The 14,843-nt window shown below is 46.6% G+C and overlaps 1 protein-coding gene across 3 annotated transcripts in view; it reads left to right on the top strand.

Moving 5' to 3' along the window:
• TTLL9 (tubulin tyrosine ligase like 9) overlaps positions 1-14,843 on the top strand; it is a 68,281-nt gene that overhangs the window by 17,371 nt on the left and 36,067 nt on the right. For 2 of the 3 annotated variants that reach the window (XM_028169328.2, XM_057529360.1), the window contains exons 3-5: positions 3,805-3,897; positions 8,598-8,709; positions 9,663-9,848. In XM_028169328.2, coding sequence (XP_028025129.2) covers positions 3,842-3,897; positions 8,598-8,709; positions 9,663-9,848 — 354 coding nt within the window. In that variant the 5' untranslated portion in view covers positions 3,805-3,841. Of the gene's footprint in view, positions 1-1,778; positions 1,903-3,804; positions 3,898-8,597; positions 8,710-9,662; positions 9,849-14,843 lie in introns of all 3 variants that reach the window. The other variant, XM_057529361.1, reaches the window with a different exon arrangement.

Below are 14,843 nucleotides of genomic sequence, written 5' to 3' on the forward strand. Positions count from 1 at the left end.
CCAAAAAAAAAAAAAACTGTTAATTTTAAAAATTGAATATTTTAATTGTGGATTCATATGCAGTTGTAAGAAATAATACAGAGAGATCTTATGTGCCCTTTACCCAGTTCCCCCCAGTGGTAACAGAGTAAAACTATAGCATAGCATCCAACTAGGATATTGACATTGATACAGTCAAGATATGGAATATTTCCATCACCACAAGGATCCCTCATAGTGCCTTTTATAACCACACCCACTTCCCCTCCCTCCCCCTCTTCCTCCCCATCCCAACGTACCCTATCTTTAATCCCCAGCAACTGTTGTTCTATTCTCTTTTCAATAATTTTGTCCTTTCAAAGAGTTTTTATAATGGAATCACACATTATATAATAACATTTTGGGACTGGCCTTTTTCACTCAGCAACTTCGTTAGAGCTATATTCAGGTTGTTGAGTGTATAAACAGTTCATTCCTTTTTATTGCTGACTAGTATTCCAGGGAATGGATATACCACCATGTGTTTAACCATTTACCTATTGAAGGACATCTGGGTTTTCTTCCAGTCTGGGGCTATTATGAATAAAGCTGTTATGAACATTCAAGTACAGGTTTGTGTGTTAGTTTTCATTTCACTGGGGTAAATGCCCAGGAGTACAATTGCTGGGTTATATGGTAGTTGCATGCTTAGTTTTTTAAGAAACTGCCAAATTATTTTCCAAGGTGGATGTACCATTTTATATTCCCATCAGCAATGTATGAGTGATTCAGTTTCTCTGTGTCCTTTCCAGCAGTTGGTGTTGTCAGAGTTTTTTATTTTAGCCATTCTGATACTTGTGTATTGCTATATCATTGTGGTTTTAATTTGTACTTCCCTAATGATAAACGATGTTGAACATCTTTCTGTGTGCTCATTTGTCATCTGTATATCCTCTTTGGTGAAATATCTGTTCATGTCCTTTGCCCATTTTCTAATTGGATTTTCTTTTTAATGTTGAGTTTTGAGAATTCTTTATGTATTCTAGATAGTAGTCCTTTGTCAAATATGTGGTTGCAAATATCTTCTCCTAGGCTGTACCTTGCCTTTTCATTGACTTAACAGAGTCTTTTAAAGAGCAGAAATTGTTAATTTTGAAGGTGTCCAATTTATCAGTTTTCCCTTTTATGGACCATGCTCGTAGTGTCAAATCTAAAAGTTCTTTGCCTAGCTCTTAGATCCCAAATATTTTCCTCTATGTTTTATAATTTTACATTTTACACTTAAGTTTGTGATCCATTTTGAGTTAAAATATAAAGTACTTTATACTTTATATAAAGTATGAGGTTTAAGCCTAGGTTCATTTTTTGCATGTGCATATCCAATTCTCCAGCACCATTTATTGAAAAGGCTATTCTTCCTCCATTGAATTGCTTTTGTTCATTTGTCAAAATTCAGTTGGGCAGGGACTTCTCTGGTGGTCCAGCAGTTAAGACTCCACGCTCCCAATGCAGGGGGCCCAGGTTTGATCCCTGGTCAGGGAACTAGATCCCGCATGCTGCAACCAAGGGCCCGCACACAGCCAAATAAATAATTTTTAAAAATTCAGTTGGGCATATTTGTGCGGGTCCATCTCTTGGCTGTTTGTTCTGTTCTCTTGGTCTTTGTATCTCTTTCTCTGTGAATACCACACAGTCTTGATTATTGTAGCTACATAATGTTTTGAAATTGGTTAGACTGATTTATCCCACTTTATTCTTCTTTTCAAAATTGTTTTAGATATTCTAGTTCTAATACTTTTGCCTTTCCACATACATTTTAGAATTATCTATATCTACAAAAAAATCTTACTGGGATTTTGATCCCAGGAATCGCATTAGATCTGCACACCAACCTGGGAAGAATTGACATCTCTACTCTGCTGAGTTTTCCAATCCATGAACACGGTAGGGTTCTCAATTTATCTAGATCTTCTCTGAATTTTTGCATCAGCATTTTGTAGTTTTTAGTACATAAGTCCTGCACATGTTTTGTTAGATTTGCACCTAAATATTCCTCTTTTTAAAAGTAATAGTTGTAAATTGTATTTTTAATTTCAGAGTTCATGTGTTCATTGATAGTATACAGAAATATAACTGATTTGTATGTTCATCTTATATCCTGTGATCTCACTGTACTCACCTATTAGTTCATGAATTGTTTTTTAGATTCCGTGAGAATTTTTACACAGTCATCTGTAAGAAGGGACAGTTTTCTTTCTTCCTTTCTGATCTATGTGCCTTTTATTGCCTTATTGCCCTGGTTAGAACTTCTAGTGCTATGTTGAATAAGAGTTGTAAGAGTGGACATCCTTGCTTTCTTCCAGTGTTCTTCACATATTCTTCAAATGTGTTCTTAATTACTCATTGAAACATTTTTATGATGGCTGCTTTAAAATATTTGTCAGATAATTCTAACACATCTGCCATTTTGGAATTGGTATCTACTGATTTTTCTTAATCACATTGAGATTTTCCTGATTCTTGGTATGACAAGTGATTTTCAGTTGAAACCTGAATATTTGGGGTATTATGCCATAGAACTCTGGATCTTGTTTAAACCTCTTTTAGGTGACATTTTCTGACACCACTCTGGCCAGGGAAGGGGCATAGTACCACCTCATTTTTACCATATAGGGTAGAAGTCCAGGTTCCCCACTTGGCCTCCATTGACACTTGAGGATAGAAGGGGTTCCTTCTTACTGCTGGCTGGAATGGGAGTTCTGGTTCCACTAGGCCTCTGCTGATACCACCCTGGCTGGGAGGGTTAGGAGTTCCTTGCTACTGCTCCCTACCTGACCCACATGAACACCACAGGAAGTGCAGCCTCATTACCACTGGGTGGTATTGAAAGTCCTGACTCTCCACTAGGCCTCCGTTGACATCAGCCCAAGGGAGAGGGGTGCCTCCTTATTGCCAGGTGGGGGTGGAAGCCCAGGCACATGATCTCCACTGACACAGCAGGGGTGGGCACCTCACTACCACCTGCTAGGGATGAAAGTCCCGGCTACGTCTTTGACCTTCTCTGACACCAGCCTAGCCAAGGGTCTTGGGGGATATTGGGTGCCTTGTTACAACCTGGTGGGAAGTCTAGATTCCCCACTCAGCCTTTGCTAGCATCAGTGAGGGTGGGCCACAGATTTGTTTCTGCCGGGGTTGGCCAGAGTAGAGAAGTTATTGTCTTAAGTCTTCCTTTCCTGGTTTTGTCAGCTGGAGAGAGCAGGCTTTTGTTGGAGGTTTTTTTTTGTCTGTGCCCATTGGTGTTTCAGACTTGCTAGCTTCTTCGTCTCCACATCTGGGATCTATGAGGCAAAAAGATAACCCAGGGAATTCACCACATGCTGTTCCATGGGTCCTGAGGTCCTTAGCCGATCTGCCTTCTTCTGTCCACCTTTCAGGGTCTTCTTATACTTGTTTTATATCTAATGTCCTGGGGTTTTAGTCATCCTGGTAGGAGGAAGAGGGAAAATATATCCATTCCATCTTCTCAGATGAGTGACAGAAAGGGGGATTTGCAAAAACATATCATTTAGTATAAGGATTAGCCATGGCATATGTAAAGCAACCAGACCATAAAAGGCACTGAAGAAAATGATTGCTATTATTTTTCAATGATTCAAAGATTCTATCATTCTCAATTTGATATTTTATTTCATGCTATGATGCTAAATTCTAAAATTCAGTAATTCTATGTTTTGGCATTTCCATGTATGGAAGTTGACCTTTCTTCCTTTCCCTTTTTTCCTATCCCTGGACTGTCCTAGGGAAATAGTTGATTCTGAGCAAGTGTTCCATTGCCATGTCTTGCAGAGAGCAGAGAGCATCAATCCGGTTCAAGACCACTCTTATGAATACTCTCATGGATGTCCTTCACCACAGGCCAGGATGGGTGGAAGTAAAGGAGTAAGAAACCCTCAACCCCAGCCTTGTCTCTCCTTCCCTTTGTCTCACAGGTCCTTGTCTCCCTTCGTTTTTGTCCCAGTTCCCTTGGGTGGCCACTGGGACTTGTCCCAGTTTGGCTGTGACAGGGGCCAACATTTATTTAGCATTCACAATGTGTTAGGTGCATTACTGATGCCATCTCTGTCTTATTTAAGCCTTATAACCACCCAGAAAGATGTGATTATGTTCAGAAATATTAAGCCAATTGTTTAAGGTCACACAGCACGTAAGTGTCAGAGTGGGATTCAAACCCAGTTCAGTTTGACTATTCCACAGCCAGTGTTCTATAGCTCTCTATGCAACCATCACAGACCCGTGGGGTGAATCCTCCAGTGATGGCAGGTCCTGGCCACTTACTAGTTCTGTGACCTTGAACAAGTTTTTTGACCCCTAAGCCTACGTTTCTTCTTCTATGCTGGGCCCTGGGGATACTGAGATGAAAAAGCAAACAATCCCTGGCACGTAGTAGGTGTTAATATTAGTGAAGGTTAAGGTTTGGATGCATGTAACAGAGACAAAAAATAAAAGAGGCTTTGACAGACTAGAAGTTTATTTACCCCTCCCATTGAAGTCCAGATGTAGGAGGTTCAGAGATAATATGGAAATGTGGGACCCATCTGCTTCCGTCTTTCCAGTCTGCTATCCTTTGAGTGAGGCCCTCGTCCTCATGGTCTGAGGTGGAGTTCCTGAACATTCCAAGCAGCAGGAGGTAGGAAGGAGACAAGAAAAGGCATGTCCTACCCTTGAAGGACACAACCCAGAAGTCCCTCACATTTCACTGGCCAGAACTTAGCCATGTGGACACACCTAGCTGCAAGGGAATCTGAAAAATGTAGACTACATTTTCCAGGTAAATGTTGGAAATTCTATGACTGTAGAAAAAGGAGAGAATAGATATGAGGGGTGAGGGCAACCAGCTACCCTGCCAGGGTCCTCAATAAATATTTGTTGCATAACAACAACTAAGCCTCCTAGACACTCTTCCGCACTTTACACACATGACCTCTTTGAATCATCCCAGCAAACCTTCCGGTAGGTGCTATTATCATCCCCATTTTCCTGATGAGAAAACTGGACAAAAAGAGGAAAAATATACCATGTTGGAAAATGAAAAATATATTCATCTTGTCAGGGCTTGAGCTAGGGTTTGCACCTAGTCTGGCTGTCTGCAGAGTCCCAGGCCCATCCTCCCTGTTCTAGCAGCCTCTCAGTAATTGAAGGAACAAATGAGTGAAAAGGTGAATCCATGGTTCCTACTGCCTGGTGCTGGAGTCTAGCAGAGGAGACAGACCCTTACTAAATCATCCCACAAAAAAATTAGGAATTGGCTGACGGTGGCAAGCTTGGTATGGGTAATCCAAGATGGCAGAGTCCTCTCTCTGGCACTTTGGGGAGTATTACAGTGATGGTGCTGATGGTGATGGTGGTGATGATGGCAGCTACTGTGGATTTTCCTTCTTGGTTCTCTCATGTATCACACTAATATCAGAATGAGTTTTCCGGGCTTCCCTGGTGGCGCAGTGGTTGAGAATCTGCCTGCCAATGCAGGGGACACGGGTTTGAGCCCTGGTCTGGGAAGATCCCACATGCCGCAGAGCAACTAGGCCCGTGAGCCACAACTACTGAGCCTGCATGTCTGGAGCCTGTGCTCTGCAACAAGAGAGGCCACGATAGTGAGAGGCCCATGCACTGTGATGAAGAGTGGCCCCCGCTTGCCACAACTAGAGAAAGCCCTCGCACAGAAACGAAGACCCAACACCGCCAAAAATAAATAAATAAATTAATTAAATTAATTAATTAATTAAAAAAAAAAAAAAAGAATGAGTTTTCCTTCCCTGGATCCAGAAGAACTGGATGTAGTGGAGGATGAGGCGGGGGAGGTGACCGGCAGGTGTATGGGAAAAGGCACTGTCCTGACCTGCCATGTGACCTGAGGCTGCCCCCAGTTTCTCCTCAGCCTTGCTCCATGGTCAAGTGGAAGAAGGTCTGAGGGTTTGTCTGGTGCTGATGGTGTGGGAGTCCATGAAGCAGGTTGTTTCCTGGCTGATCCCAAATTGCCTCGAGAGTCCTCAAGTCAGGAAAGGCTAGAGGCCAGGGCCTTTACACCAGACATAGCTCTGTGAATGTGAGGCCTTGTCCTTAGGACCTAAGCTGGGGTCTGGTATTTCCAGACAGAACGAGGTCCCAATTCAGACCATCAGCCTGTTAGGTCAGAGTTTGGAACAGATGTGGCCAGAGCTGTCCCCTCCCTTGCTTCCCACAAAGAAAGCTGTTCTTGATGCCTGGAACTGCAGCAACCATCTTGTGACCTTGAGGTGATGAGCATGAAGACAACATGTTAAGGATGGCAGAATGAGAACGTAGAAAGAACCTGGATTTATTGTTGGCCTTGTTGAGCAGTTTAATGTCTTCCTGGGTGGTTTAAGAGCAACTTGACTGGGCTTCCTTGGTGGTGCAGTGGTTAAGAATCCGCCTGGCAATGCAGGGGACACGGGTTCGAGCCCTAGTCCGGGAAGATCCCACATGCCACGGAGCAACTAAGCCCGTGCACCACAACTACTGAGCCTGTGCTCTAGAGCCCGCGAGCCACAACTACTGGGCCCATGTGCCACAACGACTGAAGCCTGCGTGCCTAGAGCCCATGTTCCACAACAAGAGAAGCCACCGCAATAAGAAGCCCGTGCACCGCAACGGAAAGTAACCCCCACTCGTCGCAACTAGAGAAAGCTCGCGCCCAGCAACGAAGACCCAACACAGCCAAAAATAAATAAATAAAATAAATAAATTTATAAAAAAAAAAAAAAGAGCAACATGACTGTGATAATCATGAAGATGGTGTACAAAATGAACAAACTTGTGGAATTAAAAAAGAATCCAAAATCCACATCATGGTCTACAAGGCCCTGTTTGTTGGGCCCTACTCCAGTTTCAGTGTCATCCCTTACGTTTCTCTCTCCACCCTGGCTTTTTTTTCATATCCTTGAATGAGCCCTTTCCAACCTCAGGGCCTCAGTTCCTGCCCTTCCCTCTCCCGGAACCCTCTCCCCACTGCCCTTGATCTGGCTGTCCCTCCTTACCATTCAGATCTAAGCTGAAAGGTCAGCTCCACAGGGTAGCCTCCACATAAACAGGTCCCTCAGCTGCCCTGCCTCATGGCCTCCATCTGGGTTATTCCAACTGGGTTATAACATTTCACAATTCCTCATTAGAGAGTTGTGTATTTGTTTCCTTGTTTATTTTTTATCTTCCCCACAGGACTGTATGTACCACCTGGCCAGGTGTTTTTGTTCCCCCTATATCCTTGCATCCAACATTGTCTCTGACACCAAGACAGCCTCAACACCTATGTGTTGTATGAATGAATGAATAATTCATTATTCATTCATTCATCCATTATTCATTCAACTAAAACAAAAGGTGGGTTAAAAAAAAAAAGCAAGTTGTGAAAGGAAATAGACAAGAGCAGCTCTAACCACGGAGCTTGGAATCTGGAGCCCGATGGCCTGAGTTTCAGTCCTGCTCTGCCACTTACTAGCTTCTGAACTTAGGTGAGTTCCTTAACCTCTCTCTGCCTCACTTCACTCATCTTTAAAATGGGCATAATAAAAGAACCTAACACTTAACAGTTACTATGAGGATTAGTGAGTTAATATTTGTAAAGTACTTAGAACAGTGTCTGGCACATGGGAAGCGGAAGTAAGTATTAGCCATTAGAAAGTTTTAAGAACATGCCAAACAATGCCATGTGCCACATATGGATACACACATATATACACAGTAAAACTATAAAGACACTCATAGAAATGATTCCAAATTCAGGCTAATGGCTTCCTTTTGGACAGGAGAGTAGGAGATAGAATCAGTCAGGAATATACACGGGGCTTCAGTTATATCTGTAATTTTTTACTAAAAAATTGGACGTAATCATGGTGGTACATTTCATTTCCTGTCAAGTCTTTTTCAAGCACCTCCTCTGTGTACTCCAGCTCTGGTATCTGGATTTGGTAGATCAGTCTGGTTTCCTGTCCCCCTCTCTGGCATGGTGGTGAAGAACAGGGTCAGAATTTGGAGTCAGGCAGGCTTGGGTGTGAATCCTGAGGCTGCCGTGTCCTCGCTGAGCAAGGCTATCCCTGTCTTAGGGATCCAGGCATGATTGTAGTCACTTTTGGGGCTGCTCTGAGGGTTCAGTGAGAGGAGAGCTTTCTGAACTGGGAAGAGCTTATAAATGTTGCCTGTTTCCACTGCTTGGTAATATGGGCTCAGGGGTGGCTACTTGGATGCTTCCAGAGCCCAGGCAGGTAACATGACCAGGTAAGGTTGGCCCGTTGTCATGGGCCATAGGGCATGGTGGAGACTGTGATCTGGAGAGGGTGTGCCCTGTCTAAGGCGGTGGGTGCCGGGGGGCATCTGGGCTCAATGTGGCCAGATCTGCTGATTGTTCGAAGGAAGCCAGTAGCCTGGATTTTTGCAGGGACGTTTCTGTAGTTTTCACTCTGGCCTCACAAAGTACATGGTGGGCAGTGGCAGCCCGAGGCCACCTCCTTGAGGCTTACCTGATGGACACACCGCTGCTTACCCCTCAGCTGCACCTCCCTGGGCCCCAGATCCCCAGCAGTGCTGAGGTCCTCAGGTCCTGACTTTTGTCCCACCCCTACCCCCAGTGAAGGGGAGTGGGATTTCTACTGGTGTGATGTCAGCTGGCTCCGGGAGAATTTCGACCACACCTACATGGATGAGCACGTGCGGATCAGTCACTTCCGAAACCACTACGAGGTGAGCTGGGTGGGCCCAGGGGACTGGGTGTGGCAATGAGCAGGAGCTGGCTTTGGGGGTACAAGGACCAGAATGGAAAAGCACAAGGGAATTTGGGGTACATGCCAGGTGAGAGATATGTGCCCTAGATTCATGATGAGCTAAATAGTGTAAGGGAATAGGGATCTCAGACCTGAGGAACAGGCCACCTTGGGGAGGGGACTGAGGTCATGGGCTGTCTGGCTTCAGGTGCAAAGGCTGAAAAAGCAGGATGCTTGGGGGATTATGTGATTTCAGGGTGAGGCAAGTTGAGCTGTTTGGAGTCTGGAGATGGGAGGGAGGACTAGGAGGGACCATACCACAAAGATGGGACTAGAGGGGCCAGTGGTGGGAGATTTAAGAAGGTTAGTGCAGCTAAGCAGTTAGAAAAAGAACTTTGGCATCAGACAGGCCCAGGTCAAACCCTGGCTGTGCTGCTTGTTAGCTGGATAGCTCTGGGCAACTGACAGCCTTTCTGAGCCTCAGTTTCCTCACCTGTAAAGTGGGGATAATTATAGAATAGCAGGCTCTCAGTCAAAGTTACTCTTATTGTTACTCTTTTTTTTTAATCTTTTTTTTTTAAAGATTTATTTTTACTTATTTATTTTGGCTGGGCCGGGTCTTAGTTGAGGCACGTGGGATCTTCGTTGTGGCATGTGGGATCTTTTAGTTGCAGCATGCGGGCTTCTTAGTTGCGGCATGCAGCATCTAGTTCCCTGACCAGGGACTGAACCCAGGCACCCTGCATTGGGAGTGCAGAGTCCTACCCACTGGACCACCAGGGGAGTCCCTCTTATTGTTACTTTTACCGTACAGAGAATGGGGGCTGTGGGGGGCAGTTGGTGCGGTGGTTGGAGCAGGGCAGTTGGTGGGATGGTTGGTGCAGGGCAGTGGGCATGAGCGCCAATGGCCTGCCTGTCCATTGTGCTGCTCAGCTGACCCGCAAGAACTACATGGTGAAGAACCTGAAGCGCTTCCGGAAACAGCTGGAGCGCGAGGCGGGAAAGCTGGAGGCAGCCAAGTGCGACTTCTTCCCCAAAACCTTTGAGATGCCCTGCGAGTACCATCTGTTTGTGGAGGAGTTTCGCAAAAACCCAGGAATCACCTGGATCATGAAGCCTGTGAGTGCCCAGTGCTGGGGACTGGGGAGAGGGGTGTCCCAGGCACCAGAGCAGGGATCCTCCATTGACACAGGAGTCTGCCAATGGAGAAGGACAGGACTCTGCCTGGGAATTCAGCCTTAGATGCACCATCTGCCTTTCCCTAAAGCAGGGGTCCCCAACTCCCGGTCCGGGACCTGTTAGGAAGCAGGCACACAGCAGGAGATGAGTGGCGGGCGAGGGAGCGAAGCTTCATCTGCGAATCCGCATCACTCTCCATCGCTCCCCATCGCTCCCCATCGCTCCCCATCACTCCCCATCACTCGCATTACTGCCTGAACCACACCACCCTCACCCCTGTCCATGGGAAAAATTGTCTTCCACAAAACCGGTTCCTGGGGCCAGAAAGGTTGGGAACCACTGCCCTAAAGGACTGACTACATCTCCTCCTCTCTGCAGTGTGTGGACCCAGCACCTATGACTGCTGGTACACAGTAGATGCTCAATAAATGTTCACTAGATAAACAAGTGATCCTCAGGACACCAAGGCAGGGAATCCAGAGTCTCTCTTCCTGATATGAATGAAAACAATGGCCAGGCTGTGAGAAGTGCTTTACTTGCATTGCCCCACTTCTTGTAATGGTCCTTGGGAGGAGGTATTACCAGCCCCATTTTAAAGACGAGGAGCCTGAGACCTATTTATTCAAGCATCCCACAAATGCTTATTGAGCACTTGCCATGTGCCAGGCACAGAACTGGATGGTAGGGATACAGCTCTCAGCAAGTCAGACATGGGTCTCTGCCCTCCTTGGGGGCAGACGATATGCAGAGGACACATGTGTGATCACAGCTGTGCTAAGTGTTAATAAGGAGAATGATGCCAGCAGAGGAAACAGCAGGGGGATTTCCCCCAGCCCTTTGGCTTCTCTGAAGAAGTGAGAGACTGGGCTCTGAGGCCAAACCCCTTGGTTCAAATACTAGCTGTACTACCTACTGTGTGACCTCAGGCAGATTACTTAACTTCTCTGTGTCCCGGTTTCCCCACCTGCAAAGTGAGAATAACTATAGCACCTATCACATAATGTTGTGTGACTAAATGAGTTAACACAGGTACAGCACATATTAGGTCCTCAATGAATGATAGTTGTTGTTGTTATAAGAATTAGTATTGAAAAACAAACAAACAAAAGAAAACAAATAAATTTTTAAAAAAGAATTAGTATTGAGCTCCAACCTGAAGGATGCAGAGGAGTCAGCCTGGAGAAGGGCAGAGGTAGGGAAGAGCATTCCAGGAAGAGGGAACTGCATGCCCAAAGGCCTTGCATCTGGAGGAAGCCCTAGATCAAGAAACTGAATGGTGGGCAAGGGAGCCAGAGCACGTGCCGGCCCCTCAGCCCTTCCTCGTGCCAGGACTGGCTCTCACCACAATGCCACCACAGCCTTGAATGGCATCATCAAAGCCCCCCTAGTATTTTCTGGGATTGGAAATGTGCTTGGCCCCAGGAAGCGAGTTGGGGGTAAGGTAGGAGGGGGCAGCCCTCCTTGTCGAGCTGGAGATGGGCTAGTGTTGGCTGATGCAGATTTAGCCAATAGCACAGGTGAGTGGAGGGGGAAACTGGCAAAAAACACCAAATGCTCCCAAAGCGGACAGAGCCAGGATTTACCAAGGCCTCCTGAAGTCTCGCTGGAAGGCTCGGCCCCCTTCCCAGGAAGGCGGGAAGGCCAGTGAGGAGGGCGCAGAAGGGTGTTAGGCAGATGAACACTGCAACCCACCGGGCGGATCCCAGTTCCCACCATTATCTCCTCAGACAAATGGTAATTTGTGCTAATTGGGAACAAGCAATTGCATATTAAGTTGATTCCTTTCCCAGCCCCCGCCTTTGTTAGCAGCAGAGACAGCTGTAATTAAGAGGAGGAATCTTGGCTCCGTGTGTGTGTGTGTGTGTGTGTGTGTGTGTGTGTGTCCTCTCTCCTGAATCGCTGCGGCGCCCTGTCTGGCGTGTGGGGCGTGGAGAGTGGGTGCTTCTAGTTAGAAGCCTGGTTCTGATTCTGATCTGCCACTTATGAGCTGTGTGATCCTGAGCAGGTTACTAAACCCCTCTCAGTCCATTTCCTCGTCTGTAAAACGGCCTTAATGGGTATACCTGCCTTACAGGGTTGTGAGAGGGTTCAGTGAAGTTACACGGGTTGTATACATGAATTATACAAGATGTATAAAGAGCTTGGCACTTAGGTGCCCAATAATTAACCATTTTTGTTGTTATCTCCGAGAGTCCAGACAATACTGCCTCTTCCCCCTGCCCCTGGGGAGCACTGGGTCAGTGCGTCCCAAATTTTAACGTGCTCACGAATCATCAGGGATCTGGTTAAAATGCAGAGCCCCTTTCAGCAGGTCTGGGCGGGGCCTGAGAGTCTGCATTGCTAACCACCTCCCGGTGATGCCACTGGGGCTGGTCCACAGACGACACTTTGAGTAGTGAGACTATAGAGGAGCAGTTCTCAAACTTGAGAATTTTCTGGAAAGCTTATTAAAGCACGCACCCCCAGAGTGTTGGATTCAGTAGGCCTGGTGCGGGGCCTGAGAATATACATTTCTAACAAATTCCCAGGTGCAGCAGTCAGGGCTTTCCATGGAAATGGAACCATTAGTGTGTGTATAAGGAATTGGCTGTGTGATATTGCGGGGGCTGGTAAGTCTGAAATCTGTGAGGGCAGAAAACTCGGGCAGGATTTCTCTGTTACAGTCTTGAGGCAGAATTGCTTTCTTTTTTCAGAACCCTCAAGTTTTGCTCTTAAGCCCTCACCTGATTGGATGAAGCTCACCCACATCATCCAGACTGATATCTTTTACTTAAAGTCTACTGATTGTAGATGTTAATCACATCTATAAAATACCTTAACAGCAACATCTAGACGAGCATTTGACCAAACAACTGGGCACCATTGCCCAGCCAGGTTGACACACGCAATTAACCATCATACCAGGTTATGAGAATGCTACTGGTCTGGGTACCACACTCTGAGAACCACTGGGCTAGATCATTAGCTGTGGGATCCTGTTGCTTGGATTCCTTTGGTGTGGGGAAACGTTAAAAAAGAAAAAATGTTCACATAGTTCCCATAGCTGCAGTGGCGGGCCAGCTGGGGCAGCCACCGGCCTGCCTTTTCCCTCAGATGTCTCCTCTGCCCTGTTCCCCAGGGCCTGCGAGCCTTCCTCTTCCTCTTCAGTGACGGCAGAGCAGTCCTGGAAACAGGGGTTTGAGGTGAACTCAGAAGGGAGCAGGCAGCATCACCCCCTTCACGCCACCCCCTCAGTCTAGTGTAGAGCCCATCTCAATCCAAACTTTCCTTTTCCATCTAAGTGTTCTCCCCTCCCACCAGCCCAGGCCCTCTGGATTGGCAGGGAAACGGACAGGACCCAGATTGTAGGGACCACACTTGCTCCTCTAGCCTCCCTTGTGCGGCTAGGAGGCAGGTGCCGGGCTCTCAGGACCCGGTCTGTCAGTCTCTCTGTGTGTCCGCAGAACTGGTCTAACACTTCACTCGGGGCTGTGAGCATCCTGGGCAACCACTGCGCTGTTCTGGGCTTTGGGGGGCCTCTGTCCAAACTGCAGGATGGTAAGAGCCGAGTTTTAACATTCTCTTACACGGGTTTACCCCAACCAGAGCTTCTCACACTTTTTCACTGAAATCTCCTAAGAGTTGGGATGTTTTGGATGCAGATAACAGAAAACCCAATTCACAGTAGCTTAAACAAGAAGGCAGGGGTTCTGTACTGTTCCCTTTGGCATCTGGTGTAATGTGTGGACCCCATCACAGGATAGTGTTTTTAAAAGCGTAACATAAAGTATGTTTGATTATAAAAGAAAGCAACTATATTGAAAAACAGTTACAAGCTGTGTTTGTCTGGGTCCTCTGAGAAACAGATGCCAAGACAAGATTTAACAGGCCAGAGTTTGGCCTGTGAGACAAGGGGGAGGGAGCCTGGGGCGGCTGAGGGAGCTGTCACCCCACCAAGGCCAACCCCAGTGGGGGAGAGAGGGAAGGAAGGGTGGGCAAAGTCTCCTAACTGCCCTGCGGCCTGACGGAAGTTCAACAAGGCCTACGGAGGCCTCAAGCCCAAGTCGCTGTCATGAGTCCCCTGTCTCCCAGGAGTGGGCCAGCCTTCGGGTCCTTGCATCCCCATCAATGGCCTGGCAAGCAGGGCTGGATTTCTGCTGCAGCAGCTGGCGCTCTGTCAGCTACTCTCCTGCAGTCAGAGGCCTGCGGGTACTTCTCACGGGCCCATCACAAATATTAACACATTCTTTATGCTGTAGGAATATATGTTCTTTTCATTAACAATTAAAGAGAGTCTAACAGCAGGCCCAACCGTTACCGTAATTTCAAGGTCATAATGAGTATAACCAGTATTTGAAGATAGATATTGACAACAGTTGTAACGTGATATGAAAATAACTGGGTTTTTTTTTTTGAGAGCAAAGTCACAGGCCTGGCTAATACTACTAGGATTTCTTGCCTGCTTTCATAATGGAAGGAAATGTGAAAATCTGGTCAGGGGTTAATGAAAATAAAGATGAAAATTTTTTTCTCATTCAAGCTTACAGACCCCAGGGAATTTCCTTTAATGATGAAAGGTCGACTCCAGGGATGGTTCAGTGGGCAGTTCAACACTGTCACCAATTCCCAGCTCAGTGGGCTGACTGCTCCTCTCAGTCACAACAAGGCTGCTGCAGCTCTAACTCACCTCCTCACATCTCCACCTGCCACAGGAATAAGGGAATACCCTGGTCTTGTGGCCCTTTTGAGGAAGGCACAAATTCCCAGAAGTCCCTGCAACAGACTTCCCCTGGCATCCTGCTGGCTCATGCCTGAACCGATCATATGGCAGGGACATGGGACCACTGTAAGGGCTCAGACGTCCCCAGAGGAGATCCAAATAGGGTTCTGTTGGCAGGGAAAAAAGAGAATCGTTGCTGGGGAGACCACCAGCCGCATCTGCAACACCCACTGAAT

The sequence above is a fragment of the Balaenoptera acutorostrata genome, chromosome 15, assembly GCF_949987535.1.
Source record: "Balaenoptera acutorostrata chromosome 15, mBalAcu1.1, whole genome shotgun sequence".
Taxonomy (NCBI): domain Eukaryota; kingdom Metazoa; phylum Chordata; class Mammalia; order Artiodactyla; family Balaenopteridae; genus Balaenoptera; species Balaenoptera acutorostrata.